The sequence below is a fragment of the Balaenoptera ricei genome, chromosome 15 (genome assembly GCF_028023285.1).
Source record: "Balaenoptera ricei isolate mBalRic1 chromosome 15, mBalRic1.hap2, whole genome shotgun sequence".
In the NCBI taxonomy this organism is placed as follows: domain Eukaryota; kingdom Metazoa; phylum Chordata; class Mammalia; order Artiodactyla; family Balaenopteridae; genus Balaenoptera; species Balaenoptera ricei.
In genome coordinates, this window is record NC_082653.1 from 89374608 (window position 1) to 89401752 (window position 27145).

At 60.3% G+C, this 27145-nt stretch overlaps 1 protein-coding gene across 10 annotated transcripts in view; it reads left to right on the forward strand.

Annotated features, from left to right (window-relative positions):
- The window catches only part of PRKAR1B (protein kinase cAMP-dependent type I regulatory subunit beta), an 86145-nt gene extending 59984 nt beyond the window's left edge, over positions 1–26161 (forward strand). For 3 of the 10 annotated variants that reach the window (XM_059898756.1, XM_059898757.1, XM_059898755.1), the window contains 5 exons: positions 926–1084; positions 6163–6223; positions 11357–11478; positions 24371–24452; positions 24780–26161. In XM_059898756.1, the coding sequence (XP_059754739.1) occupies positions 926–1084; positions 6163–6223; positions 11357–11478; positions 24371–24452; positions 24780–24952 (597 nt within the window). In that variant the 3' untranslated portion in view covers positions 24953–26161. Of the gene's footprint in view, positions 1–925; positions 1085–6162; positions 6224–11356; positions 11479–11912; positions 13667–15593; positions 17703–18020; positions 18275–18953; positions 19040–19167; positions 19412–20091; positions 20806–24370; positions 24453–24779 lie in introns of those variants that run through there. The other 7 variants (XR_009497767.1, XR_009497769.1, XR_009497768.1 and 4 more) reach the window with 7 other exon arrangements.
- Positions 26162–27145: the final 984 nt, after the last annotated feature.

Here is a 27145-nt window from a genome sequence, read left to right on the forward strand (position 1 = left end):
CATTCTTTAAGCTCATTGACATCGAGGGAATGAACAGTGGTTGTGTTAATTTATAGTAAGCGAATCTGCATAATAAACAATCCAGGCCATTCTTGCAGGATGCGGACGTGCGGTCCCTGGGTAGTAGGGACACTGTGCGGCGGGCGCCGCCCTCCCAGGCTGAAAGGGAATCTTGTCCGCCTTCTGGGCTCGGCCCTCGGCGCCAGCCTCCGCTCCCATTGACCGCAGGCCCGGGCGCTTGGGTGCTGCCCGCGGGGATCGGAGGCCCCGGGGAGGCTCGGGAAGCCTGGCCCCTTCCCGGCCGCGGGGCCTGCCGGTGGAGGTGGCCCAGGGGCCGGGCTGCTCCCCGGGGCCTCGGGCAGCAGGAACGGCAGGGAGGGCTGTCTGTGAACGAAGTGGGCAAGGTGGAGGGGCCCGCACGGGTGGGGCGAGAGCGCCATGGCAGGGGTGACTCCCTGGGGTGCGGTCAGGGAGCCCGAGGCCCAGGTGGACAGCCCGTCTCTAGTCGGTGAGGAGCTGAGTCGCAGGCCGACCTGGGAGGTGGCGGGACTCGCTCTCCTGCGGACCAGGAGCCGGAGCGGTGCATCCACCTGGGGCCTGGCCGGTCTCGTCGGCACTGACCGCTGAGGGCCTCCGCCTTTGTGCCCGTCCAGCCTCGGCTCTGGGTAGGGCTGGGCGTGAGGTGGGCGCCTTGGCCGATCCTGGGCCTGGGCAGGGCAGTGCCGAGTTCTGCCCGCCTGCAAGGGATCTGGGGGCTGCAGCGGCCTTGTGCCCTCCTGGGGGATGGAACGGGGGGCTCCCCGCGCAGGAAGCAGCAGTGTAACCCCAGGCCCCCAGGACGCTGTCCCTCTGTCCCCCAAAGGTGTATGTGGACGGAGGGTGGGTGGCCCCAGCCCCCGTGACGCTGTCCCCGTGTTCCCCAAAGGTGTATGTGAACGGAGAGTGGGTGACCAGCATCAGCGAAGGCGGCAGCTTCGGGGAGCTGGCCCTCATCTACGGCACCCCCAGGGCAGCGACTGTGAAGGCCAAGACGGACCTCAAGCTCTGGGGCATCGACCGGGACAGCTACCGGCGCATCCTCATGGTGAGTGAGCGGTGCCTGCGTGGAGACTTCGCCAGGGCTGGGAGGGCAGCCAGCCGAGTCTGATGCCCACCAAGCATCTCACGGGAACCCTGGTTGTGTCCAGGTGGGGGCCATAAGTAGGGATGAGAAGGGTGGTGAGTGTCGGGAGGGGGTTCAGGAAGGTTACCCAAGAGGCAGGCAGACAAAAGGGAAGCCCCTTTTGCTTTCCTCCCCAATTCTCCTTACAACTGTCTGGAATGTGGTTGTGATGGCTGGAGTTCCAGCTGCCATTCTTGACCATGAGGTGGCGTTCCCCAAGGTGGTGGAGTGAATCACTGAGAGGAGCCTGGCCTCTGGGGGCACAGTGGGACCGCAGTACCGGGCAGGCTGTTGGCCTCTAGGATTCCTTACTTGGGGACTGTCGTTTTAGGTTTTCTCACATGCAGCCAGCCCCTCTCTCAGTTGGCACGGTGTGGGTGCAGGTGCGCACACCTGTGCAGGCTCACCATGGGGCTGTCGGGAGCAACGGGGCAGGTGTTCACGGAAGGCTCCGGAGAGGAGCCCGTGCGCTGAGAAGGCCCCTCCCAGGCAGAAGAGGCGGGACCTTCCCGTGCCCGCTGAGTGTCCGTCCTGCACACGCACTGCCAGGTTCTCGGCGCTGGGACCCGTCGGGGAACTGGGAGGCTGACGTGCTGGTGGAGATGACGGAGCAAACATACATCTCCTGTCGACAGTTTCCACGGAGAATGATAGAGCAGAGAGGGGCAGAGGTGGGGGCAGGGGCTGATGTTTTAAAGAAAGCCCTGAGACCCCCCTCCCTGAGACCCCTTTTGTGACGAGGTGGTGTCGAGCAGAGGCCCAGAGCAGGGAGCCCTTGGCTGTCCAGGGGGAGAGTGTTCGGGCAGTAGAAACAGCCAGTGCAAGGGCCCTGGGGTGCAGGCCTGGCTGGCCTGTTCGTGGACCAGTGGGGAGACAGGATGCTGGGATCCTGTGGTGGGTGGGGCAGGGGCCTGGACTCAGACGCTGAGTGCACCGGGAGCCCCGGCAGGAGTGTGGGCAGAGAAGTGGCAGGAGCCGCCCTGGACCCGGTGATGCCCGGGCACTTGGGGGCCTTCTGGGTGAGAGTGGAGAGAGTCCCGATTCGGGAGGGGTGGAGGGAGGTCCTGGCTGGCCACTCTGGTCTGGGGGTGGTTCGCTTGTGGCCGCAGGTCTCCGGGCAGAGGCCCCTGGGAGCTGAGTGCCCCGTCCTCGCGGAAGTCACACTCCTTGGCTGTCCGTGCTCGCCAGAGGTGACCGCTGGGCCAGGTGCTTTTCTGCTGGTCAGGGGTGGTGCTGGAGGACCTGGGCTGGGGTAGGCTCATTCCTGAGGGCAGCCCCCAGGGGCTGGCGATGGTGTTTGCTCAAAGGCGGCTCCTGTGGGCCTGGGATCCGAGGAGTCCCGATGGCCTGGAGGGAGGTGACCAAGGTGAGCACATTGCTGCGAGACCCCGGGGCTGGACGTGCCGCTGCCAGGTGCCCTTCGAGCCTTGGTTGTTTCCTGAAGACCAGCCTGGGCGATGCAGTTGCTGGGGCGGGGGCTGTGGTTTGGGATGCCCTCGGGGAGGCCTGGGGAAGGTCTGGGATGTTTAGGACAGGCTCTGTGAGCTCAGTCCCAGCTGAGCCTGGAGAGCCGGTCCTGCCCCGGGGGCCCCTCCAAAGGGCAACGAGGGAGAAGGGGTTGCCGGCTGCCGTCCCGGCTCCGCTGTAGCTCCTGGCCCTTCGTGGTGCAGGGAGGGGTCAGTTCCGTCCTGGGGGCATCTGTTCCGTGGGGCTCGTCGTCTGTGCACTCGGGGGTCATCCACTGGGGTAGGCCCTGCCCTGCCCTGGGAGGTGAGTCCTCGTGGAATGCGCCTCCCGCTCTTTGGTCTTAAACCTGCCCATTCCTGTTTTCTCCGGGAGAGATCACTGTCTGTTGGGGGAGGCGCCCCAGGCACCCTCCCCCTCCCTGTCTCCTCTGGACGCACCTGGCCCGTTGCATAAGCCATTGTTTCTCCGCCATCGTCTGAGTCGTCCTTGGCTGTGGGATTTTTGTGGCTGGAACAGTACATTCAGGGAAGTTCCCAAACCACCGAGGCAGCTGGCGCTTCCTCTGTTTTAATTCTGGATCCCCGGGCACTAAGAATAGCCGCGGCTGTGCTGGGAGCCTACAGAGCCCCTGCGTCTCGGGAAGAAAATGACAATGTGGCCCACTCGGAAGGGAGTGTCTGTGGAAGGCGTCCGTTGCTGCATCAGCCCGTGGCTTGGGCGGACTCGGATGCGCCCATCGTGTGACGAGCGGACCCTGAGCTGGACACGCGTGGGGGACGCGGGATGGAGGCCGGTAGTGTCTCCAGGGAGAGGACCACCCACCTCTGAATCCCCGAACATCTGACCCGAGAGGTTCCGCCGCTCCACGTGCTACAGACAGACGGACGGACGGATGGAGCTTGGCGAGGCCAGCCACGTGCGCCACCTCTGAGCAGGACGGGGGCTCGACCCCCTCCGGGCCCCCAGGCAGGGGCCAGCACCCCCGGACTTCATTCTTTCAAGCTTCAGTACCTTTTGTTCACCCTGAATCTTATGTGAGACCTCAAGTGGGGATTGATGAGTGCAAAATCCTGTTGTGGAGTCTGGGCTGGGGTCTCCAGAGCCCCACTTGCCTGGGGGGGCCCGAGACCCCCGGAACCAGGTCCTGAGCTGCAGCGCTGAGCTCCCACCCCACCTGCTTGGGCCCCTGGCTCCCATCCATGAAGTGGGGGCAGCAGGGGCCTGGGACCCCCTTCTCGTGGGAGCTGGGGCGGGGTGTGTGTGTGTGTGTGTGTGTGTGTGTGTGTGCGCTTCATTGAATGGCTGCAGGGCTGGTCGGGATTGAACATGTAAGGGGAAAGGTGTTCGGAGTGGTCGGTCCAGGTCGAAGGGTCATCTTACCCGACGTAGATTCCCCCTCAGCCTGGCGGGTTCGCACCCTCCCCCGAGCTGCGCCCCGAGCGGCCCGGGGGGCAGGCCCGCTGTGAACGCTCTGTACCCAGGGGTGTGTGTGCTATGGCCAGAGCCCTGCGGTCCGCCGGAACCCAGGCCCCCAGCCCGTCCTCGGGGCCGGCTCAGTCCATGCAGGTGGGGCCTGGGGGGCAGTGGGCCTGGATTTCACGGACATTTTAGGTTCCAGTCTTAGGACAGAACGCTTCCGCGGGACAGCGGGGTGCAGCGAAGGTGCAACAGAAGGAACCTCACGTTGGGCATCGGGGTTCCGGGCTGGCCTCACGCCTGCGCCAGTGGGTCGGGGCTGGGGGCGGGGCCGTGTCTCCAGCTACAGGCAGCCCCGAAGTGAGGTTCCAGGCCCCGCTGCTGGCGGTGAGGTGGGAGGTCAGGGAGTGCTGTCTTCCCCTCCCTGCCCTGCCCATCCATCCCCATCCATCTGTCCCGGGTCAGGTGAGGGCGCCGGCTGTACTGCCCTGCGGGGGGAGGGGGGAAGGGGCACGTGACGAATGGGCGGCTGCAGGGGCAGGAGGACGTGCGAGGCGTGGCCGGTGCTGGTGGTGGGACGTAGATGGTCTTTCTCCGCGGTCTCTGCTCCTCAAAGTCGGCCCGACGGGACCCCAGCACAGGGATGTGGAAACCGAGGCGGCAGGAACCAGGGAGATGGGCGGAGCTGAGCCGGACCAGGCCCCGTCCCCGCCGCCGACCAGCGTGGGTCCTCTGCAAGCATCCATGAGGACGAGGGTTCCAGGCCCCGCTGGCTCCTTCCCTCAGTGTGGCCTTGGGCAGGCCCCGTACCTGTGACGGGAGTTGTACGTAGGGCCAGCCTCACCAGGCACAAAGCCCACCTTGGGGTTGCCGGCAGATGCGCTGCAAAGCCCCCCAAGTGGGGGTCCTGGCAGCCCCCAAGGTGACGGGCCGGCGCCCCGGACACCTGTGTGATGCATGAACCGACAGTGGGGGCTCCCGGCCCTGCCTCCCCGGCCGTCTCATCCCAGGAGGAAAGCTTCCGACGGGAGGCGCCGTGGTCAGCCTTGGAGGCGGGTCTCCTTGCCCGAGGGTCCCGGGCGGCCACCTCCAGCTGTCATCCTGCGGCGGGAGATGGATGGGCCAGTTGTGCCGAGCTTTAATGTCTAGGGTTCCTGGGCAAACACGCCTGCATTCCAGCGGGTGGGCGTAGCTGCTGGGAGGTCAGCGGGAATATAAATTATCTTTCAAAAGAAACGCCTTTCTCGAGGCCGGCGGGGTCTGAGACGGCTCGGCTCGGGCTGGGGGCTGGGGGCTGAGCTGAGCTGAGCATGCTGCCACGGCAGGCGTCCAGACCCGCCGCAGGCGGACACACAGGGCTCCAAGGCTCCTGGGCTCTGCCACTGACCGCCTGGACGCCGTGTCCCCTCCACGGCCGCCCGCCGGCGGTGCAGGAGCCCCATCTGCGCCCTCTTGGTCCAGTTATGATGTGGTCTTGGGTCCCAGCCCTGTGGGGCTCTTTGCCTGATGGAGGGGCCCTGGGGTGTCTCTGAGCTTCTGTGAGGGAGGCAGGGAACCTCCAGGATTCCAGATTCGAGACTCGCAGCCTCTTTAGCGCTGGTCTGGCCCTGAGCCACGGAGAGCCGATGGGGAGTCTGAGGCCGGGTCGGGGGGCGGTGCCGAGGTCCTCCCACCATGTCAGCTGATCGATGTCTGCTCGCGTCACTTTCACAGAATCCTGTGGGACAGGAATTAAGATACCCCATCGTCCAGATGAGGAAACTGAGCCTCAGAGAGGGGCAGCTGGCTCGGGGCGTGTGGATACGGAGTGAGGGGTGGGATTTGAACCCGGGGCTTCTGAACCCGCTCGAGGTTCAGGCCTCCTGGCTCCCCCCATCCCGTGGGTCTGGATGAGGCCCAACCTCACGTGTGCGGTTAGGACGGAGACCCCGGAGGGGGAGGTGCAGGGAGGCCTGGGCCGCGAACGGAGGCCGCCGCTCAGGCCCTTGCTTGTTCGAGGGGCTTCCGGGGTCTCCTTTTAGGAGTTCAGAGTCACTTGGGGGATTTGGGAATGTGGAAGGGGTCGGGGCACGAAGCCCTTCTGAACACCTGCTTCTCTGTGTCTCCCCCTCCCACAGGGCAGTACGCTGAGGAAACGCAGGATGTACGAGGAGTTTCTCAGCAAGGTCTCCATCCTGGGTGCGCGCCCCCCACCGGCCGCCCGGGGCTGCGGCCCAGCCGTTTCCACATGCCGTGCAAGTTTGGGACACGCATGCATGCTCACACCTGTGCAGTGCGCCCACACACACACATGCACACACATACAGATGCATCGTGTTTGCAGGCATGTATGTGCCCACGAACACACACACACACACACACACACACACACACACACACACACACACTGTGTCCGCCCTCCATCCATCCGTGCTTTGCGTGTCCGTCTCTCTACCATCAGCGCCATTCTCTCCACGTTGGTCCATTTGGAGCTCGTGACTGTGCCCACCTGTGTCGAGCGTCTTTCCTGACCTGTTTGGGTTTTCCTCCATGGGGGTTCTCGTGTGCCCCCCGCTTTTCTCGTCCTGGGATCTGAGAGACACGTCGGCTACATTTCCATTGACTGCCGGGAGTGTCAACAAGGTTCTCTGCAGCAGAAGTTTCTCAACGTTTTGAAGTTGCTTTGACATACACGACCATGACGTATCATTCTGGACCAGCCTGCCCAGTAGAACCTTTGGCAGCGATGCAGGCGTTCCTTATCTGTGTGGAGCACTTGAGAATTTTAATTTTATGTCATTTTAATCAGTTGGAATATGAATCAGTGTGTGTCTAACAGCTCCCCTTAAGGACAGGGAAGGGGACCCACTTGGGAAAGTGAGTGACGTCTAAGTGCTAAGGCCCTGGGAACGGCGGGAAATAGCCGTCCAGCAGGAGTTCCTGCGGGAACATCACAGCCTTAAAAACCCCAGGCTGGACTTCTGGGTGCAGGTGGTGAGTGAGGCTTAGCCTCCTTTTCTAAGGACCTTTGGAGTGAGAAGGAGAAGAAGCAGGTGCACTTTCGTGGGTGCAAAGGCGTCAAGGAGACAAGAATATACAATGGAGAAAAGACAGCCTCTTCAGTAAGTGGTGCTGGGAAAGCTGGACGGCTGCATGGAAAAGAATGAAGTTAGAACACTCCCTAACATCACACACAAAAAACCCCTCAAAATGGATTAACGACCTAAATGTAAGACTGGACAGTATAAAACTCCTAGAGGAAAACATAGGCAGGACACTCTTTGACATAAATCACAGCAAGATCTTTTTGGCTCTGTCTCCTAGAGTAATGGAAATAAAAAACAAGAATAAACAAATGGGACCTAATTAAACTTAAAAGCTTTTGCACAGCAAAGGAAACCATGAACAAAACGGAAAGATGACCTACGGACTGGGAGAAAATATTTGGAAGTGATACTACTGACAAGGGATTAATTTCCAAAATATACAAACCGCTTATACAGCTCAATATCAAAAAAATAACCCATTCAAAAAATGGACAGAAGACCTAAATAGACATTTCTCCAACGAAGATATACACATGGCCAACAGGCACATGGAAAGATGTTCAACATTGCTAATTATTAGAGAAATGCAAATCAAAACTACAATGAGATCCCACCTCACACTGGTCAGGATGGCCATCATCAAAAAGTCTACAAATAACAAATGCTGGAGAGGGTGTGGAGAAAAGGGAATCCTACACTGTTTTTGGGAATGTAAGTTGGTGCAGCTACTAGGGAAAACGGTATGGAGGTTCCTCGAAAAACTAAAAATAGAGCTACCATATGATCCAGCAATCCCACTCCTGGGCATATATCCAGACAAAACTATGATTCAAAAAGCTACATGCACCCCAGTGTTCATAGTAGCACTAGTCACTATAGCCAAGACATGGAAACAACCTAAATGTCCATGGACAGATGAATGGATAAAGAAGATGTGGTGTATATATATATATATATATATATATATATATATATATATACACACAAAGGAATACTACTCAGCCATAAAAAAGAATGAAATGATGCCATTTGCAGCAACATGGATGGACCTAGAGATTATCCTACTAAGCAAGTAAGTCAGAAAGAAAAATACCATATGGTATCACTTATGTGTGGAATCTAAAAAAATGATGCAAATGAACTTACTTACAAAACAGAAAGAGACTCACAGACATAGAAAACAAACTTATGGTTACCAAAGGGGGTAGCGGGGGTTAGGGTGGGGTGGGATAAATTAGGAGTTTGGGATCAGCAGATACACACCACTGTATATAAAATAGATAAGCTGCAAGGTCCTACTGTACAGCACAGGGAACTATATTCAGTATCTCGTAATAACCTATAAGGGAAAAGAATCTGATAAAGGATATATATATATATATATATATATATATATATATATATATATATATAGATAGATAGATAGATAGAACTGAATCACTTTGCTATACACCTGAAACTATCACAACTGTACTTCAATTAAAAACATGGTTAGGGGGCTTCCCTGGTGGCTCAGCAGTTGAGAAGCTGCCTGCCAATGCAGGGGACACGGGTTCGAGCCCTAGTCTGGGACGATCCCACATGCCGCGGAGCAGCTGGGCCCGTGAGCCACAATTACTGAGCCACAATTACTGAGCCTGCGCGTCTGGAGCCTGTGCTCTGCAACAAGAGAGGCCGCGATAGTGAGAGGCCCGCGCACCGCGATGAAGAGTGGCCCCCGCTTGCCGCAACTAGAGAAAGCCCTTGCACAGAAATGAAGACCCAACACAGCCAAAAATAAATATAAATAAAATAAAAATTAAGAGCTTTGAGATATAATTTTAAAAAAATTGGTTAATAAAAAAAGAGACACGGACATGGATGGTCATTTCAGCAATTCCTACAATGACAAGAAAGTAGAAACAACCTAAAATCTGTCATCGCAGGAAGGTCCTGGCGCCCGGGTGTTTGTGTGGGGCAGGTTTATACTCCAGTAAAGCACATGGACTAGGTCTCCGCGTGTCAACACGTGTCAACACGGATCTCGGACACACAAGATGGTGCAGATGAAGGTGCGTCTCTGCACAATTTTGGCAGCGCTGGGTCGTGTTTACGAAGCTGTGTTACAGTAAAGGTGTAAGACCACCAATGGGGAGGAAACTCACCAAACCCTTTAAGATTTAAAAAAAAAAAAACCCACCAAATCCTTAATAGTCACAGCCCCTGCGGAAGGAGGGAGAACTCAAATCGAGACAAAGGGTTTCATCGGTAACATGACGCGTCTGCAAGGAACAGCTCTGAGGCAAACATGACCAAGTAGTCCCGTGATTTCATTCAGGACAGATGCTGGTTGTGTTGTTCCTTCTACTTTTCTGATTATTTTTTTTCCAAATTACAGAAAGAAGGACACGACTGCTTGGAGCTAGTGACATGGGGGTGGTGTGAGGGGGTGGGGGGAAGGTGGGGGGCGGCCGGGCAACGGCGGGGTCCGGTCCCCCGGCAGAGGACACGGCGCAGGCCTGGGGGACGGATGTGGAGGTGCACCTGCTGCAGGATGGCTGACCAGCCGGCGCGCCCCTCCTGGCCCCTCCTGCTCCAGGGCGGTAGCAGAGGCGGCTCAGGGGGCCTGCCCTGACCCTATTTCAAGGAGAAAAAGCAGGCTTCAGGCCTCCAGGCAGGAAAAGGGGGTCTCCTGGGAGGGGAGCCGGGGTCAGGCTCAGAGCTGGGCGACAGCGGCCGTGAGGCAGGGCCCGAGGGTCCGCATTCTCCCGAAGCGTCGGCCCCGAGGCCAGTCCCTTCCGGGTGGGTGTGCCTGCCCCTTGGCTGCCACTGACTGAGGGCTGCCTTCTGTGTCTCTTCTGCGGTGTGTCCGCCACTCTCCCTGGCAGCGTTGAGACCCCCCTCCAGAAGGGCAGCGTTGGGAGTGGCCCCACCTGGCCAGTCACCGTTTTCCCACCTGAGCTGACCGTCCACACCTGGGACCCAGGGATCTGAACACAGTAAAAATGCCCCCAAAGCTTCCGCTTCAGAAATCGGGGCCAAGGAATCGCCCCGATCTCCGTCTCTTCCAGCAGTTCTCTCCCGGGATTTACGCTGCTGAGGGTGGAAGCTGTGACTCTCCGACCTCGGGACTGGGGTTCCAGGTCCCAAATGCAATAGAAAAACCCACCGCTCAAACAGGAGGAAGAGAACTTCCTAAGCCCAAGGCTGTAAAATCAAACGCCTCTCATCACCCTGGAGGGAAACGAAGCAGCAGTCACACGTTTACCGGCACCGGCTTCCGCCTTGGCACCAACCGTGACCCTCCAAAGTCACCTGCGTCTTCGTCACGAGGTGGCCATGCCGGCCTTCTGAGGGTGCCCGGGGTCTGGATCACGGGGCAGCTCCCGGCCGGTATGGAGGCTGCTGGACCAGCGTGCTGGCAGCGGCTCCAGAATCTGCTCCAGCCCCGGGGTTGGTCAAAAGCGTGTCCTTTTCAACGTGTGGCCCTGGCAGGAGTTTTCAAGCAGAGAAATCCCCCTCCTAATCGAGATCTAAAATAAATGCTTTGCTTTGTATTTTTAGCGGCTGACCTACATAAGTGCAGCTGATAAGTGTAGGCCAGAAAAGTTTCTTTGGCCAAAAAAGAAACAGTTAATCAGGCAATCATTAATTTCTTATAAAAGGAGCATGCTATTATTTTTTTCCTTCCTGAGGGCTAGGGGTGGAAAATGACGGGGAAGGGAAGGCGTGAGAAAGGGTGGAAAGATATACAGAATTTGCAAGTATCAAAGTAAGCTTGCCGTTGGAATGAAGTATTTTGACCTAAAATAATGGAAGGTATACTACAGCTCTATCACAACGTAAAGACAGTTGTATGCTCTTTGAATGGCACTGAATGGTGCCTCTGAATTATTTAAACCCCTTAGTAGCCCTAGTGCTGAGCTGTGATTATACTGTTTGCAAAAATATAGGCAGCTCTGTTCTTTTGAAGATAACAAAGGCATTTCATCCTGGGTTGACTTGGACTCAACGTCCAGTGCCTGTCATTTATGTTAAGCCTGTGATGTAGGTTAGAATCGCTCCCAGTTCTGAATCCTGTCCACCTGCTGAGCCGTGTACACCCTGGGCCCAACTCACTTGTGAAAATACCCGGGCCTCCTGCACAGAAATTTGCTTTCTGTTTTGTTCATCCTGTGATGTAGCAAAGCCTCATCACCCTGGGGCTGGCCATGTGGGTGTTTTCTTAGATTGTCTGGGGTGGGGAGCTGACCCCCCGACCCTCCCTGGCCCCCGTGACACCCCCCCCCCGTGTCCCCTGCTGCAGAGTCCCTGGAGAAGTGGGAACGTCTGACTGTGGCTGACGCCCTGGAGCCCGTCCAGTTTGAGGACGGAGAGAAGATCGTGGTCCAGGGGGAGCCTGGGGACGACTTCTTCATCATCACGGAGGTGAGTCCGGCTTGGGCATGGGGAGGGCTCTGCACGGTCCCCAGCCGAGGAGGGCCGCCAGGGAGTCGGGGACACCCAGTCTGCACGTGCCCCTCCCCTGGGGACCAGCCGTCCCTGATCCCAGCGCTCCGTTCCCCCACCGCCTTCATCCTGCGTGCGGACAGGCCCCCCACTGGGTATCCTCGCCCTTGAGAATCGCGGGGTCTCCTCCGAGGAAGTGGGTCGGGTCCCCGAGCCCACACGTGTGCAGACATTGCACGGACTGAGCACGCCAGGTGTGCAGGTGAACGTGGGGATCCGGACACGGCCGGGGTGTGGGGGGCGCCCTGAGCCGGAACCCGGCGTGACGAGTGCATCCTCTTGGGGGAGATGTGTGAATTGAGGGCACGTGGGATCTCTCTGTGCTCCTTCTTACAACTGCGTGTGAATGTCAGTGGTCTCCAGTTGAAAGTTTAATTTGGAAGATTGGCGCCAGATTTTTCCACCTGGACCCGCGTGAGTCACTGTTCCCTCCTCCATCCCCCACCACCGCGACAGCTGGCTCTGGGCCGTAATCCGAGGCCGCCACGCTCAGCCTGTCACTGATGGGGGCGAGCAGCTGCGTGACCGGTGTGTCTCCCCCCCGCCTGGGGCTGCGCCTAGGCTATGGTCCCCGGGGCCGCCTCGCCATGGGACCCTCCCCATGACACAGACCCAAAACTATGTGAGTTTGGCTCACTTCCTACTTCCCTGGCCCTCCTGGCGGGAAGAATTTATGTCGCCTGCCGGGGAAAGCACATGCTCCAGCTGCACGTTTTGCCGTTGGAGAATAGGAGCCTTCAGCGCGGCAGAGGCTGGGGCAGCTCGAGTCTGAAACCCCGCTCTGGTCGCGGCCGCGGCCGCAGAGAGGGTCGCTGTGCCGTCCAGAGAGAGTGGTGCCAGCCTTGGGGTTGGTGCAGAGAAAGGAAGTGACAAAGGCTCAACCCCTGGTGACATTTGGCCGACATCGCCGGACTTGGAGCCACTTTCTTGGTGTAAAACAACAGAAGCGACTTCCCAGGCTGCTGCTGTCGGCGAGGATGCCCCGGGTCCCGCTGGCTGGCGCCTGCCCACCTCTGTGCCTCAGTCCACAAACGGAGTCCCGCCCTGTGACCCGCGAGGTCCGCGGGGACTTTATCTGGGCTCCCGCAGCAGCCCCTCCTAGGAGGGCGTGCCTGCGGTTCTTCCCGCCACCTGCCTGCTGATCACGCAGGAAAGATCTGGAAGGCTGTGGGGTCAGCAGGAGAACCACCTCGGGAGGGTCTTGATGGCGCCAGCACAGAGCTTTACAGTGTGCATTTGGGAACCGGGACCTTGCTTACCTCCCGGTCCACATCTCGGCACTGAGCCTGGGGCGGGAGGGCCCTTGGGGTTGCAGCTGAACGATGGACATGGTTCCCACCTGAGCCCCAGGGCTGGGGGTGCTTCTGCAGGAACCCCGCGGGGGCATCCACCCACAGGCAGCATTCCTGTCCTGGGGTGGGTGACTCATTCAACAGTGTTTCTTGAAAGAAAGGGAAAAACCACAGACAGAACAAATGATGATGCCTGCCAGCCAGGTCTGCCCTCCGTAGACCTGAGAGGCCGCAACCCTGCGTTTCAGCTCCCGCCCCGGCCGTGACCTCAGAGAGGTCATCCCAAACCCTCACGCCTGCTCCCCCCAGAAGTGAGCCCTTGGGGTGAAAGTTACGGCTTGACTCAGAACATCTCCGGGGCTTTTCTCTCAGGACTTTGAGGGAACTGTGGCCCCTCGAGGTCTGTGTTTTTTATCTCAGATCGTCCTGCAAAGACAGCCAGTGTCTGGCTCATGGTTTCTGGAAGACGTTCCGGCAGAGACGTGCTCACGCCCTCCAAGTGCAGCTAAGCCTGCCGTCGGACACAGGGGGTGTTGGGCTTTGCACTGGCCTGCACCGTGTTTTTTTAAAAAAACATTTGAATTAATTGTCACTATTTAAAAATCAGGGACTTCCTTGGTGGCACAGTGGTTAAGAATCCGCCTGCCAAGACGCAGACCTACTAGAGAATGGACTTGAGGACACGGGGAGGGGGAAGGGTAAGCTGGGATGAAGTGACAGAGTGGCATGGACATATATACACTACCAAATGTAAAATAGATAGCTAGTGGGAAGCAGCCGCCGCATAGCACAGGGAGATCAGCTCGGTGCTTTGTGACCACCTAGAGGGGTGGGATAGGGAGGGTGGGAGGGAGACGCAAGAGGGAGGGGATATGGGGATATATGTATACATATAGCTGATTCACTTTGTTATAAAGCAGAAACTAACACACCATTGTAAAGCAGTTATACTCCAATAAAGATGCTAAAAAAAAAAAAAAAAGAAAAAAAAGAATCCACCTGCCAATGCAGGGGACTCGGTTTTGAGCTCTAGTCGGGGAAGATCCCACATGCTGCGGAACAATGAAGCCCGTGCGCCACAACTACTGAGCCTGCGCTTTAGAGCCGGCGAGCCACAACTACTGAAGCCCGCGAGCCTAGAGCCCGTGCTCCGCAACAAGAGAAGCCACCACAATGAGAAGCCTGCGCACCACAATGAAGGAGTAGCCCCTGCTCGCTGCAACTAGAGAAAGCCCGTGCCCAGCAAAATAAAACAAAAATCAGGTATTTTACATGAAAACCTGGATCTCTTCTTCTTGAACATCTGGATCTGTCCACTTTGGATCTGCATCCCTGCCTGGCTGCAGCCGGCTGGACCCAAGAGGCGGCTGCCCCGGGTGTGACATGCTCCCCACTTTGCCCCAGACCTCACCCTGCCCCCTTGCCTCACCGGCAGGCTCTGCACACACTTGCAGGCTGTTGAGTTTGCAGCCTCGGTTTCGATGGTTTTGAGGCCGAGGGAATGAGCAGCTCTGGCCGACACAGATAGTCGTCCGTTATTCTCTGGGGCCAAGGCCACGGGTAGAAAAATTGTGAAGCCGTGTGAAAGACGGGGGTCGGCGGGGGCTCTTCACAGAGCTCACAGGGACTGTGACAGTGGGAGCTTCGAGTGTGACCCCGCGGCTGTGCAGTCTGACTCACCCGTGAGGTCCTTCCCCAAGCACACGCAGACAGCAGGTAGTGGGTCCCAGACGCGGCCGTGTCTTGCCCCTGCATCCCTGCTCTGGACCCGCCCTTTTGCTCCGGGAGTGCTGGGCCCTCACTGTGGGCGTGAGCGTGCGTGTGCACGCATGTGTGTGAATGTGCACACGTGCACGTGTGTGTCCGAGCATCCCGCACTTCTCTAGAGCAGCGTGAGTGGTGTGCGCACTGCTTCCTGTGTTTCCTGCGTGTCCCTACCTCCTCGCCCTTCCACTGACGCCCTTTGGGCCGGGGGTGTCTGTCTGCATCGTCTCTGCTGCTCTGGGGCTGGACGTTGTTCTGGCTCATCCATTAAAGGCCGTCAGAGCCGAGTTCCGTGATCGTCTTTGAGGGCGAACCTGGCGCCACGACTGTGTGGTTTGTGTTACGGGCAGCGTGTTCCTTGTAGAATCACCAGGAGATGGTGGTGGGTGGGGTGGGGACCCTCTCCAGGGGCTCCTGACGCCTCCTGCCACAAAAGCTGTCCGAGGAGGGCCGTGGGAGAGCGATTCGGGGACGGGGACACTGCTGGTTCTGTTGAGGGAGTTCAGCTTTGTGGCCGAGTGTCCCCCGACCGCTGACCGAGGGGGTGGCGGTGGGGGCAGAGTCACAGTAACAGCGATGGTACAGGCCCCGGAGTGTAACCCAGCCCCCTTGGAAGGTACGGTTTTCACAACATCGTAAAATGTATTCGAAGTGGTTTCCTTGGCAACTTGGATTCTTTTCCCTTTTCCTCTGTGGTCCACCAAATTGGGTAAGTCACGGTGGTGCCTGAGGGTTCACAGGCATCCCACGCTCAGAACTGAAATGCAGCCTCAGAGACTTCTGCAGCCTCAAGCCATTGTCTCCCACGGGGCCAGAAGTGGTCACCGGCCGCACCTGAAAGGGGTTTGGTGTCTGCCCCAGAGCCCTGTTCTCTCCCAGGACTACCAAGGTGTGAGCCGACGTGGCCTTTAGAGGACTTGGCGGGAAGATCTGAGCAGATTCCCTCGAACAGGCTGCTTGCACTTGGTTATGTTTCAGCACATCGTCCGCCCCGTGTTCTCGTGACACCCACGAAGCTGACGGCCGGACAGGAAAAGACGTTTCCGCTGCGGATACGCCGGGAAGGGCCCCAGGCCCCGGGACCCGCTGTGAGGGCTGATTTCATGGGTCGACTTGGCCAGGCCTCAGGACCCAGATGTTCGGTCCAACGCGGGTCTCCAGGTGTTTCTGTGAAGGTGCTTCTCAAATGCGGTTGACACCGATGTCAGTTGACCTTGGGTGGAGCCCCTGACCTCTGTGGTGAGCGTGGGCCTCGTCCAGTCAGTTGAAGGCCTCCTTAAGAGGAAGAGGACCGAGGTCCCCCAGGAAGAGGGATTCCCCGCAGCCGGCCTTGGCCTCTGGACTGGGTCCCGGCACCCACTCTTCCCTGCCGGCCTGCCTGCAGAGTTTGCGCGCCAGCCCCACGGTCGTGCGAGCAGATTCCCTATCGTAAATCTTTCTCCAAGCGCACAGGCCATTGGTCTTCTTTCTCCGGAGAGCCCTGACCAGTACCACTGCCTTCCGACTCTTCCGGAACAGTCAGGCCTCTGCTCAGGTGGGTGTAGGGGCCCGGCTGCTCCGAGGCCCCAGAGCTGCAGCGGGCGGGGCCCGGGGCTCCTGCCTTGCGTGCTGGCTCTGCGAGCGGGGCGGGGCTGCGGGAGCCTGGCTGGCGTCTTCCCGTGGCTGGCAGGCCTGGTGCTGCCCTTTCTCTTTGTGGAAGCAACACCTGCGGGGGCCATGCTGGCCTTGGGGCCAGGCCCCCGGCTCCCTGCGTGTGGACTGGCCGAGTCCCGCTCCTCCCCTGTGGACCGCAGGCCGTGCCAAGGCCTCATCTAGGGGAGCAGGAGCGCGGGCTCCCCCGGGCCCCCGCCCTTGGCTGGGCCTCAGTCCACCCCTCTGCTCTCCTGGGTGGATGCGGGTGAGCACAGCCTGGGGCCGGTGACAGGCTGCTCTGGGAGCTGTTTCCCCAGGTGTGGAGGCTGGCAGAGACCCGCACCTGCACAGACGTGAGAAGCGGCTCCTGCAGGCGCCTGATGAGTCCTTAACAGCACGTGCTGGCCTCTGGGAGCCAGGCGGGGCTGGCAGAGCGGGGCTCGCGTGACCCCAGGGTCTCCGTGCCAAGCCACCTGGCAGGGGGCTCCTTGGCTCTGAGCTCTGTGTGCTCACACCAGCTGTCTCTGAAGCTGTGGGCGCTGCCAGCCCCTCGGACACCTGGCCCCCAAAGCTCCTGGAGCATGTTCTCAGCCGACCAGGGCAGGCCTGCGGTTGTCAACCTGGGGCCTCACAGACGTGAGAGCAGAAAGCACCAGTGGGTCTTCCCAGGGGCCCAAGCATCCCTGGCCCCTCAGGACGCGACCTGCCACAGCCCGGGGGGTTGTAGGTGCCCTGGCTGTTCCCGGGACCTCTTTAATTACCGAGGCCTGAAATGCCCGGTAGCCCGAGGAGCTCTCGGCCGCCCGCGGTGGGACCTGCGGGCGTTCCCGGCTGCGTCTGGCAGGACAGACCCTGGTGGGCCTCCCCCAGGGAGAGAGGGCATGTGGGGCTGGCAGGGAGGGGCCAGACGCGTCGAGCACGTGCCAAGTCCTGTGAGGCTTGCAGACTCAGCTTACTCCCTGGACCTCCTCTCCCTCCAGGAAGACCCTGGGGAGAGGACGTGGGCGGGGCCAGGCCTGGGTCTCAGGTCCCCTCTGCTGCAACCCTCCCCGTGGCCAGATTCCACGCCTGGCAGAACCTCCGGGGCCTGGGGGCAGCTGGACAGGAGCGGGTTTCCTCCCCGCCGGCTCCCAGGCGGGCTGCACAGCTGGAGGCATTGCCATGGAAACGTGAGATTGGATGTGTCTCCTCTGTTTGGAAAGCACTTTTATGAATGTCCACGGTGTTGAAGCAACTTCTAGGCAGCCCCTTTCGGAGCTGCCGTTGGCCGGGGGCTTTGCTAGCTGATCCCAGTGCCTGCTGCTCCCCCCTCGCGTCTGAAGCGTGTCCCGAGTTCGCCGTCGTCTCGGGAACTTCTAGGGAGACCGCTGCAGGCCGCAGTGCACGGATCCAAGGTCACAGCCGTCTGTGACTCAGCCCGTCTGTGCCCCCACTGTGCGCCAGGCCGAGGCTCAGTGTACTGGGGGAGGGGGGTGGGGGGCGATGGCTGCCGCCCCACATGGAGAAGGGAAGGCCAGGGAGGTGGAGCAGTGACCCTGGGTGGCGGTGGGTTGGGCATTGACGTATGAGTAGGAGTCCTCCAAATGGAGAAGGTCGGGGAAGGGCATCCAGAGGAACACTGGGCACGAGGCCAGGGGCGCCAGGTGTGGTGGGAGGTGGGGTGCTGGGGGCTGAGTGGGGGCGGGGGGCAGTGCCAACTTCGGGGAAGCAGGACCACACACACCCTGCGCTCCAGACAAGGAGTTTGGACGTCCACCCTGTGTCCCCTGCAAGGTCAGGGACATCTCGTCCAGCTGCCCAAGCTTCCCTGTGAGCCAGACGCCCACAGCCATCCCGCCGTGAGGCTCCGGCTCCCGAGGGGCCTCCCACGGGCCTGGTGGGTTTGCTCCCGTCCTGGGACCCTCCCTCACTGGAGAACCTGTCTGAGGGGCTCACCCCGGCCCTCCACCCGACGGGCGGCGTCCCTCACGGCTCAGCCTCGGGGGCCCCGCCAGGAGGTGCCCGAGTCCGGTCGGCGTCTGCGCAGGGTGAGTGAGGTCTCCGCCTCCCGTTAGTTACCGTGGGGTTTCCGTGGTCGGTGCCAGACCCTCCCCGTCCAGGGAGTGAGAGCAGTGCCCTCTGGCCACGGTCAGTATCAAAGGACGGCAGTCTTGGTCCAGAAAGTAGCAGGAAGATAAACTTTCCTTCTGGACTGAACCAGAAGGAACGCTTTTCCAGAAGCCAGGCTGGGCTGGGAGCCACGCTGCACCCATGTCCACCGGTCCCGGCTGACTCGGACCTCTGTCCTCCATGCCAGCTGGGTCACCAGTAATGAGAGGTATCCGGATCTCAGAGGAGTTCTTTTTATTTAGAGACTGTATCTTTTAAGGGCAGTTTTGGGTTCATAACAAAGTGGATGGGAAGGTGCTGAGATTTCCCACCAGCCCCTCCCCCCCCACGGGCACAGCCTCCCCTACTACCAACACCCCCGCCAGATGGTGCATCTCTCACGATCGATGAAGCTGCGTGGACATTTCACAGTCACCCAGGGTCCACGTAGTAGGGTTCACTCTGGGTGCTGTACGTTCTGTGGGTTTGGACAAATGCATACGACGGGTTGGTTGTTCCTGTATCACACAGAGTAGTTTCCCTGCCGTAAAAGTCATCTCTGCTCACCTGGTCACGCCCTCCACGCCCCAACGCTCAGTCTTTTCACTGTCTCCCTAGTTTTGCCTTTTCCGGAATGCCGTGTAGTTGGAAGCACACAGCCTGAAGCCTTTCCTCACTGGCGCCTTTCACTCAGTGATACGCATGTAAGTTTCCTCCGTGGCTTTTCAGGGCTTGATGGCTCATTTCTTTTAATGCTGAATAATATTCTGCTGTCTGGATGAACCAGTTTATTTACCCGTCACCTGCTGAAGGACACCTTGGTTGCTTCCAGGTTTTGACAGCTATGAATAAAGCTGCTGTAAACATCCTCGTGCGGGTTTTTGTGTGGACATGAGCTTTCAACCTGACCCTGTGGGTAAATACCAAGGAGCACAGTTGCTGGATCTCAGAGGAGTTGGAGATGCCCCCCCACCTGGTGTCTGCTTGGTGCTCTTCAGCACCACTCCTGGTCCCACCGGGGGGCTCTCACACCCGGGATCGCCCACGCCCTGTCTCGGGCGGCTCTGATGTCCACCGAGAGGGTCAGAGGAGTCCAAGGGGCTCCCAGTCCTGACGCGTCTCCTTTCTCGTCACCTTGTCATCTGGGGGCCGGGGCTGGGGGCCCATCCTCTTGGAGCCCCCCCTTTTGTAGGCCCCAGCCCGTGCACCTCAGTCACCCTTTCCCTGGTGAGGACGGCTCCCAGTGCCGGCCAGGCGGGCACTCCTGGGCTTTGCAGTGGCCTGACCACATCCCCTGTGGGCGGACACACTGAGCCCAGACGCGGTGCCCCCAGGTTGACGTGCTGTCGTGTGCCTCGGGCCTCCTCGGCCGTGCGTCCCCAGGAGCACCCAGTATGTGAAGATTCCCGTGAGGCTGCCGAGGTCCGCGTCTGGGTGCCGAGGCCTGGAGCTCAGAGCTTCTGGGTTCAGGGATGAGAGCCTTTTCTAAAATGAATTTTTAAAAATTGTGCACGTAAAATGTCACTTGCTGGGATAAGACCAGTGACACAGAAGCATCTTCAGAAGAGGGTGACGCCACCTCCTCTGCCCCCGTGACGGTGTGTGTGGCGCCCTCAGACAGTCCTTCTCATTGACTTGGCTTCTTTCTGATTTTTTTTTTTTTAATTAGCGTAAGAAACAGTTTTAAAAGTTGGGGATGCGCCCCCCAAAAAAGTATAAAAGCACCGTCTTCCTCCCTCCCCTTGGCCCCCCTCAGGAGGCTGGAGGAACCCTGAGGGCCTGTGTTCCCCGTCCGCAGCCGTTCCCAGCTCTGGTTTCCCTGGTATCCGCACACAGCATGAGGCGTTCCCAGACAGACAGATGTGGAACTCATTTGCTGGATTCCGAGGTCCTGCTTTACCCCGGATGGGATTCCTGGCACCAGGGGAGGAGAGATAAGCAGCGTGCAAAGACCGTTGCCATAAAGACGCCTGATTTGTCCGTGGAAAGTCCAACAGATGCGCTGTCCTGGACGAATCCCCGTGCGGGGGTGTCGACTGCCTCACCCACTGCCGCCCACTGGCCGGGAGCTGGGTGGCCCGAGGGCGGCTTCTGGCCCCATGACGGCCGTGCTGCCGCAGGCCTGCGCGTCCTGGTTCCCCGAGTCTGCGGTGGCCGGCGACGTATCTGTTCTGCAGATGAGGAAACCGAGGCTCGGGCGGTGCCTGGCCTTCCCCGGGCTGCGGCCAGCACGTCGTGGAGCCGGGCTTGGACCGCGGGGAGCCGCCCAGAGCGCGGGGCTCAGGCCGCGTCGAGGGCACCTCGGGTGGAGGCTGCTGTCTTCACACCTTCCTGTACCTGCCTCCTCGTGTTCTTTTTTCAGTTGCCCTTTAACTTACGGGAAGTGATGCTGGTTCCCGATTATGGCTGTGATACTGTTTCTTTTAAGATAGATATTTATTCAAATAAAATAGCGCTTCCTCTCCCTGAACTTGGTGTCAGTGGGATCTGAGAGCGACTGCCCACTGCACGGCTGGCCTTCACACGGACATGCTTGTGTGTCCCCTCCCCTGTCGGGCTGGACGCGCACAAGCTCCAGTCTCTGCCCGGCACAGCTGCGAGTCCCTGGCGGGGGCTCCTCTCTCACCAGGCGCCGCCCCTACTGAGCCGCTGACCCTGACGTCCCCCATCCCCACCCCGGGCCGCACCGTGGGCGCGGGGCCAGCGGCCCACAGCCCTGATCTATCTGCTCTGACCCCCACCAGGGTGTGGATTCTGGGGGGCGCCCGTGCCTGCTGTTCTCCACCGCGCAGGTTTCCCGACCCTCTAGCGGAGTCCGGCTCACAAGCAGGAGGAGTGGGTGACGGCCCGAAGGATGGAGGAGAGGGAGGCGGGCCGTGTCCCTGGGGAGGGCGAGGCCCGCACAGGCGGGACCGCGCCTCCCGGCTGTGGCATCGCCTGACCTGGTCAGGGGGGCTCTAGGCCAGGCTGGAGGGGCTGCTTCAGGGAGTGGGAAGCCCAAGGCCCTGCTTCAGGGAGTGCGTTCTCCTCGACCTTGGCTGGTTTCTGTCTCATAAAGGTCACGCGTGCCCGTTGTCGAAACCAAAGAGCTGATTTGGGTTTCGACTCTGTAGAAAAATGTACAAAATGAAAAGCGTTGAAAGGAAAACGGGTCTTCCGTAACCCCTTCTCCCCCAGACTCCAGCAGTGACATTTTTCTCCTGCATCCTCCCCGGCCGATTCCTATGTGACCTGATTTATTTTTAGAGTTGGGTTAGAATCGATGAGAAATTTGGGGAATATGATCCAGAGTTTTGGCAAGTGTGTTTTTCCAGCCCCCAGAATTCCGGCTCTCAGTTCCCTGAGGATGTCTAAGCTGCCTTCACGGCCGTCTGGGAAACGAGCTTGGACAGCACGACTATTCCAGGGCTGCGGTGGTTTCGCTGGGATGGGAAGACCCGGGCGTGTGCTGGTCGCGCCTGTGGCCCGTGTCGTGGGAACGCCGGGCCCTGCGGGTTGGAGGTCCCACCCCATCGAGTCCATCCGCCCGTTTCCCTCGCTCCCCGCCCTCGGGCTTGGCGGCTGTGCCTTCCCAGGACAGGAACGTCCTGCCGTTGCGTCAGGGCTTGGGGGTGGCGGCCTGGCAGCCTCGGCTGCTGCAACAAAGAGCCCCCGAACCACTGCGGTGGAGAATAAGGAAGTGTCTGTCTTGTGAAGTGGTGACCCCACGGCCATCACGGGCACCCCTGGGGGCCGTGGCTGTGTCCTGCGTGGCCCTTCCTCTCGTGGCCCCACTGCCCATTGGCGCCCGTGGCAGACGTCCCCCAGTGGAGGCTGGGCTGCCAGCAGCGGGAAGAGAGTGTGGTGCAGTGCACACCCCCTTGGGGACAACGTGGTCCCGTGGCCACGTGCTCCTGCAGCCCTGGGACGTGGGAGGACCGGGCGGAGTGGCCGGCCTGTTCCCTGTTGATTCTGCTTCTTCGGGGCTCCCCCTGAGGACCTTTCATCTTCATGCCATCCAGCCTGGAGGGTCTGTTATTACATCAGTCTTACGGGTGCGCGTACATCCTCTGTGTCAAGGTCCCGAGTGGGAAAGCTCCATCCATCCCAGTGGAAACAGATTTCATCTCGTCAACCTGCCTTCGATCGTAAGATGGGCCGGTCCACATGTGACCAGGAGAGAAATGCTGCCAGTGACCATGGGGGATACGGTTGGTTCCGGAGAAGACAGAGGGCAGGGAGGTGTCTGCATGGGGTGGGGGACAAGTGAGAAACAGAACGGTGGCCCACCCGAGCCCATCCCTGCTCTTCTGCGCCCACTGAGCCCTAATCCTCACCCCTATCCCAAGCGGGCAGGGCAGAGCCTGAGGAGTGGGAGCCAATCACATTAGTTGCACGTGACCTGCTCTGGCCAGTGAGGTGTGAGGGGAGGTTGCCGGGAGCTTCCAGAAGGTTTTCCTGCTGATGGCATGGGGGAGGCATTGGGTGACTCCCGGAACTGTGGCAGCCACGGTGCCAGCACAAGGACTTGACTGAGGCCACCAGAGCAGGAGGCAAGGACAAGCCTGTGTCCAGATATGTCTGTGGGCCTCTGAATTAGCCAGCCCTGAAAGCCCTCTCGCAATCTTCTGGTTCTGCGGGAGAGCAGTTACCCTTAGTAGCCTTTAGACACCTTGAATTGGGTTTTCTGTTGTTTGGAGCTTGAAGCATCTCATCAGATGCTTTAAGCCTGGAGTTTCACTGAGTAATTCTGTAAACTGGAACTTCAGTTCCGTCCCTGGGGTCCTGAAGAGGAAAATGATCCAATTGTAAAATGGAAAATTGTCTAAAATGGGAATGAAAGGCATGTAAGTTATATAAGTGAAAAGGCATGCATGTAAACGATAGTTAGGTTAATGCAACGTTGTCTCAAGAAAAGCGCCGCAGTGCCGTCATCCCTGGACCTGACTGCCCTCCACTCCAGCGGCAGGTGGGAGCAGGACTCCACTCCTCTCTGTGGGGTCAGCACGGGACCATGTGTCCTGTGGGCGCACGGCCCGGGGAGCGCTCCCGGAATGCCCGGGTCGGGTGGAGATGGTCTGCTGTTTCCGGGTCCTGCTCCATCTGTCAGCCAGCTTCATAAGCACCCCAGACGCCTGGGAGCCGAGCGGCCCTGTGGCTGGAGTGGGGGCCGGCGTGGGTCCGCCCAGGGGGTCCGGAGGTCCCAGTTGCGGCGGGCACTGGCGGGGTCTTCTGACCGAGTGTCTTGCGGCCCAGGCGGAGGGGGTTACCCGCTAACCCGGGCGCGGCCAGGCCAGCGCTGGCGAGGCCGGGTCTGGGTGAGCCAGGCTGAGCCGGGCCCACCTCGAGACAGACCACACTCCTCTGTGCGTCCAGGGCATTGGCAGCGGCCGGTGAGGCCAGTGGGGCTGGCGGGGTGATTCATAAGGCCTTGCTGCTACTCCTCAGGCGTGTGGGGAAGATTCCGGGTTCCGACGAGGCTCCGGCCCCCGGGTCCCCCCAGACGGCAGGCCAGGGGGCTCTGTGCGCGGAAGCCACTGGTGCCGGCTCGTTGCTGCCGAGGCTGCGGCCCCCGAAGGCCGAATCTCTGGTGTGGAACGCGGCCTTGCCCAGCTGCCTAGGCCGGCGTTAATCATTGAGCCCCAGTGTCGCGGACACCCCGCCTGGAGGCCAGGGGGCCGCATCGCTTAGCGGGGCGGCGTGACCGCGAGGCCACGCGCCTCCCGTCCTTGAAACTTAAGCCAAGGTCAGCTCGGAGCAGCGCTGCCCTCGGAGGCCCCTCCAGATTCTGCCCGCGCCCCGCCCGCGGGCAGACAGCTTGGGGCAGGAGCCGGGCCGGTGAGGATGGTGGTGCCCGGGAGGTGCCCTCGGCCAGAGCACAGCCGCAGCTCCCAGACCCCACGCCTCACTTTTAGATGGGGGGCGTGGAGCCAGTGGGAGGGGGATGCGGGCGGGGCCCCTCGGGGGTGACCCCTCGGCGGTGGCCTTGGGCACCCCCGCCTTTGCCCACCCCGACCCAGCCGGCCGACGCTCACGAGTCCCCTTGGCGTTCGCAGGGCACAGCCTCTGTCCTCCAGCGCCGGTCCCCCAGTGAAGAGTATGTGGAGGTGGGGCGCCTCGGGCCCTCCGACTACTTCGGTGAGTCGTGGGGTCCGCTCCCTCCTGGGGTAGCGACCCTTTCGCGGGGCCCCAGGAGGGCCTGAGATGAGGTCCGCAGGGGCGCGGGAGGACCTGGCCGAGGCCTGGGCGTCCTGACGGCCCGTCCTGGGTGCCGGCTGCCCCGGGAGGGCAGAACGCGGGTCAGGACCAGGCCCGGCGCGGTCTGAGTTCCAGGCGTTGGTGCAAGTGTGTCCCAGTGCTTTGTGGGACACGCTCACTCCAGATGTTCGCTCAGGTGCGGCCTCGTGTCCTGAGGTTTCGCTTTGCCCCTAAACCCGCAGCCCTGACGCCCTCTCTCGCCCCCAGGGGAGATCGCGCTGCTGCTGAACCGGCCCCGGGCGGCCACCGTGGTGGCCCGGGGGCCGCTGACGTGCGTGAAGCTGGACCGGCCCCGCTTCGAGCGCGTGCTGGGCCCCTGCTCCGAGATCCTCCAGAGGAGCATCCAGCGCTACAACAGCTTCATCTCCCTCACCGTCTGAGCGCCGCGCCTGCTGCTGTCCGCGTGCGCGTCCAGCTGAGGCTGGCAGCCGGGCACCGCCCCTCCCTCGGGCCCACCTGGGAGCCAAGGGGTCACCCCCAGAGGTGGCGGCCCCCTCCCCGTCTCCCCTCCCCGTCCCCCGCTGGCTCCTCTTCAGGGCCCCGCCTTCCTCCCCACGTCTTCTGGGGTCAGGGCCCAGCTCTGGGAGGCCCTCCTCGCCGATCAGGCTGGGCAGCTGCCGGCGGCCGACCCCCGTGATGCGCGGCCACCCGGTCTGTGGCCAGGGCGTGGGGCGATGACATCCCAGGGGGTCCCCACAGGCACTCTTGGGCTTGGAGCGAGAAGCTGAGGCTGAAGAGAGAGAGGGTCCAGCCCCTCCCCCAGATGCTCGCCCCCGCCGCCCCACAGAGGGTCCTCCCAAGATGCCAGGGGTGGGGGGGCTCTGGCGGCTTAAGCTAGTTCCGGCCTCAGAGGGGGGGTGGCCCCCAGGAGCCCACGGCATGTTTAGGGGAGTGGGCGTGACCCTCCCCTTTCCTGGAAAGCTGGGCGCACCGACCAGTTCGCCTGGCCGTCAGGGGCAGGGGTCACCCTCACTGGGCTGAGACGCCCGGGAGAGGAAGGGCGCGCCGTGTGAGTCTGGGGCATTCCGAGGTACGGTGAGCTGCTCCCGGGGCCGGGGGAGGGCCCCGCTGCCTTCCACAGCTCTGCAGAGCAGCCTCGTGGAGACTGGGGAGGAAGTGGAGGGATTTTCTAAAACACATTCTGGATGAAGTTGTCAGGAGCAGAGTCCCCGGTGCGTGATTCTCCAGCAGACACGCCTCCCGTTAACCAGGAGTCTCGCCCTGGTGGGAAAGCCCGTTATCCGAGCCTCGCCTCCCCCATGTGGGACAAATGTGAGTCTCACCAGCCCTGGGCCCACACACCTAAGTCATCAATCAATCGATTCCCCCTGGGAAGTGTCGTCAGGCCAGCTCTCACGTGAGCTGGAGGGGCCTGGGGCCCGTGCCTCACGGGACTCCTGGTGACCTGAAGGACAAACGAAGTAGTGCAGTTACCCCGATTTGCTCCTGCCCGTGCAGCCAGGGGAGGCTGCCTGGTCCGGGGTGACCCCTGCCTTTGCCTGTGGGTGTTTCTGTGGTGTGTAAGCCCTGCCCTATTTATCGCGATGTTCTGAATGCTGCATGTGCTATTAAATGTGCAATGAAGTACATCTTCCTGACTCCGTGTTTTGGTCTGCAGTCTTTAATAGAAGATTTTATTCCTTTTGTTTTGTTTCTATTGTGATAAAATAGTCATAACATAAAACTTACCATCTTAACCATTTTTCAGTGTCCGGTTCAGCAGCATCAAGTACATTCACACTGTTGTGCAGACACCCCACCGTCCGTCTCTAGAACTTTCTCGTCTTCCCAAACTGAGACTCTGCCCCCATTAAACACTAACCCCCCTCCCCCTCCCCCAGGCCCTGGCCCCCACCCTCCTCCTTTCTGTCTCTGTGACCCTGACCCCCCCAGGGACCGCGTAGAAGTGGAATCACACAGTGTCTGTCCTTCTGCGTCTGGCTCATTTCACTGTTACGTCCTCAAGTTTCATTAGCCTGTGTCAGTGTTTCCTTCCTCATTAAGGCTGAATCATATCCCGTTGTGTGGATGGACCACATTTTCTTTCTCCGTTCACCCGTCGATGGTGATGGACCCTTGGGTTTTAAGCCCTCTATCATGGTCATGATGTGACGGGCTGGCTACGGTTCCCAGGGGCGGGGGCCGGGGGGTGGCAGCGGGGCTGAGCGCTGTGTGGCAGGAAGCAGGCCCTGGGCCCACCCCAGGTGACCACGGTCTGATGGCCTCGGGGGGCCGAGTTTCTAAGCAGCGACTCGGGAAGGGGGTGCTGCTGGGGACACGACCCTCGTGTCTGGACTTTGGGGAGCAGTGGGGTTCTGGGCTGAGCCTCTCCCGGCCTCTCCCAAGAAGGCCGCCTCGAGGCCGCCATCAACCCCAGAACCAAGCAGGGGCACGCGCCACCCGCCCTGTTGCCCAGAGAGCTTTTGGGCCAGTGTCCAGGCTCTGGCCTTTCTGTGGAGGCTGGGAAGGGCCCATGGGAGTTGGCGGGGGCAGCCTACCACGCGGCTCCCCCCAAAGGCTGGACAGAGCAGGCTCCCTGGGAAAGCCGAACGGGGGTTCCAGAATAAAGACCG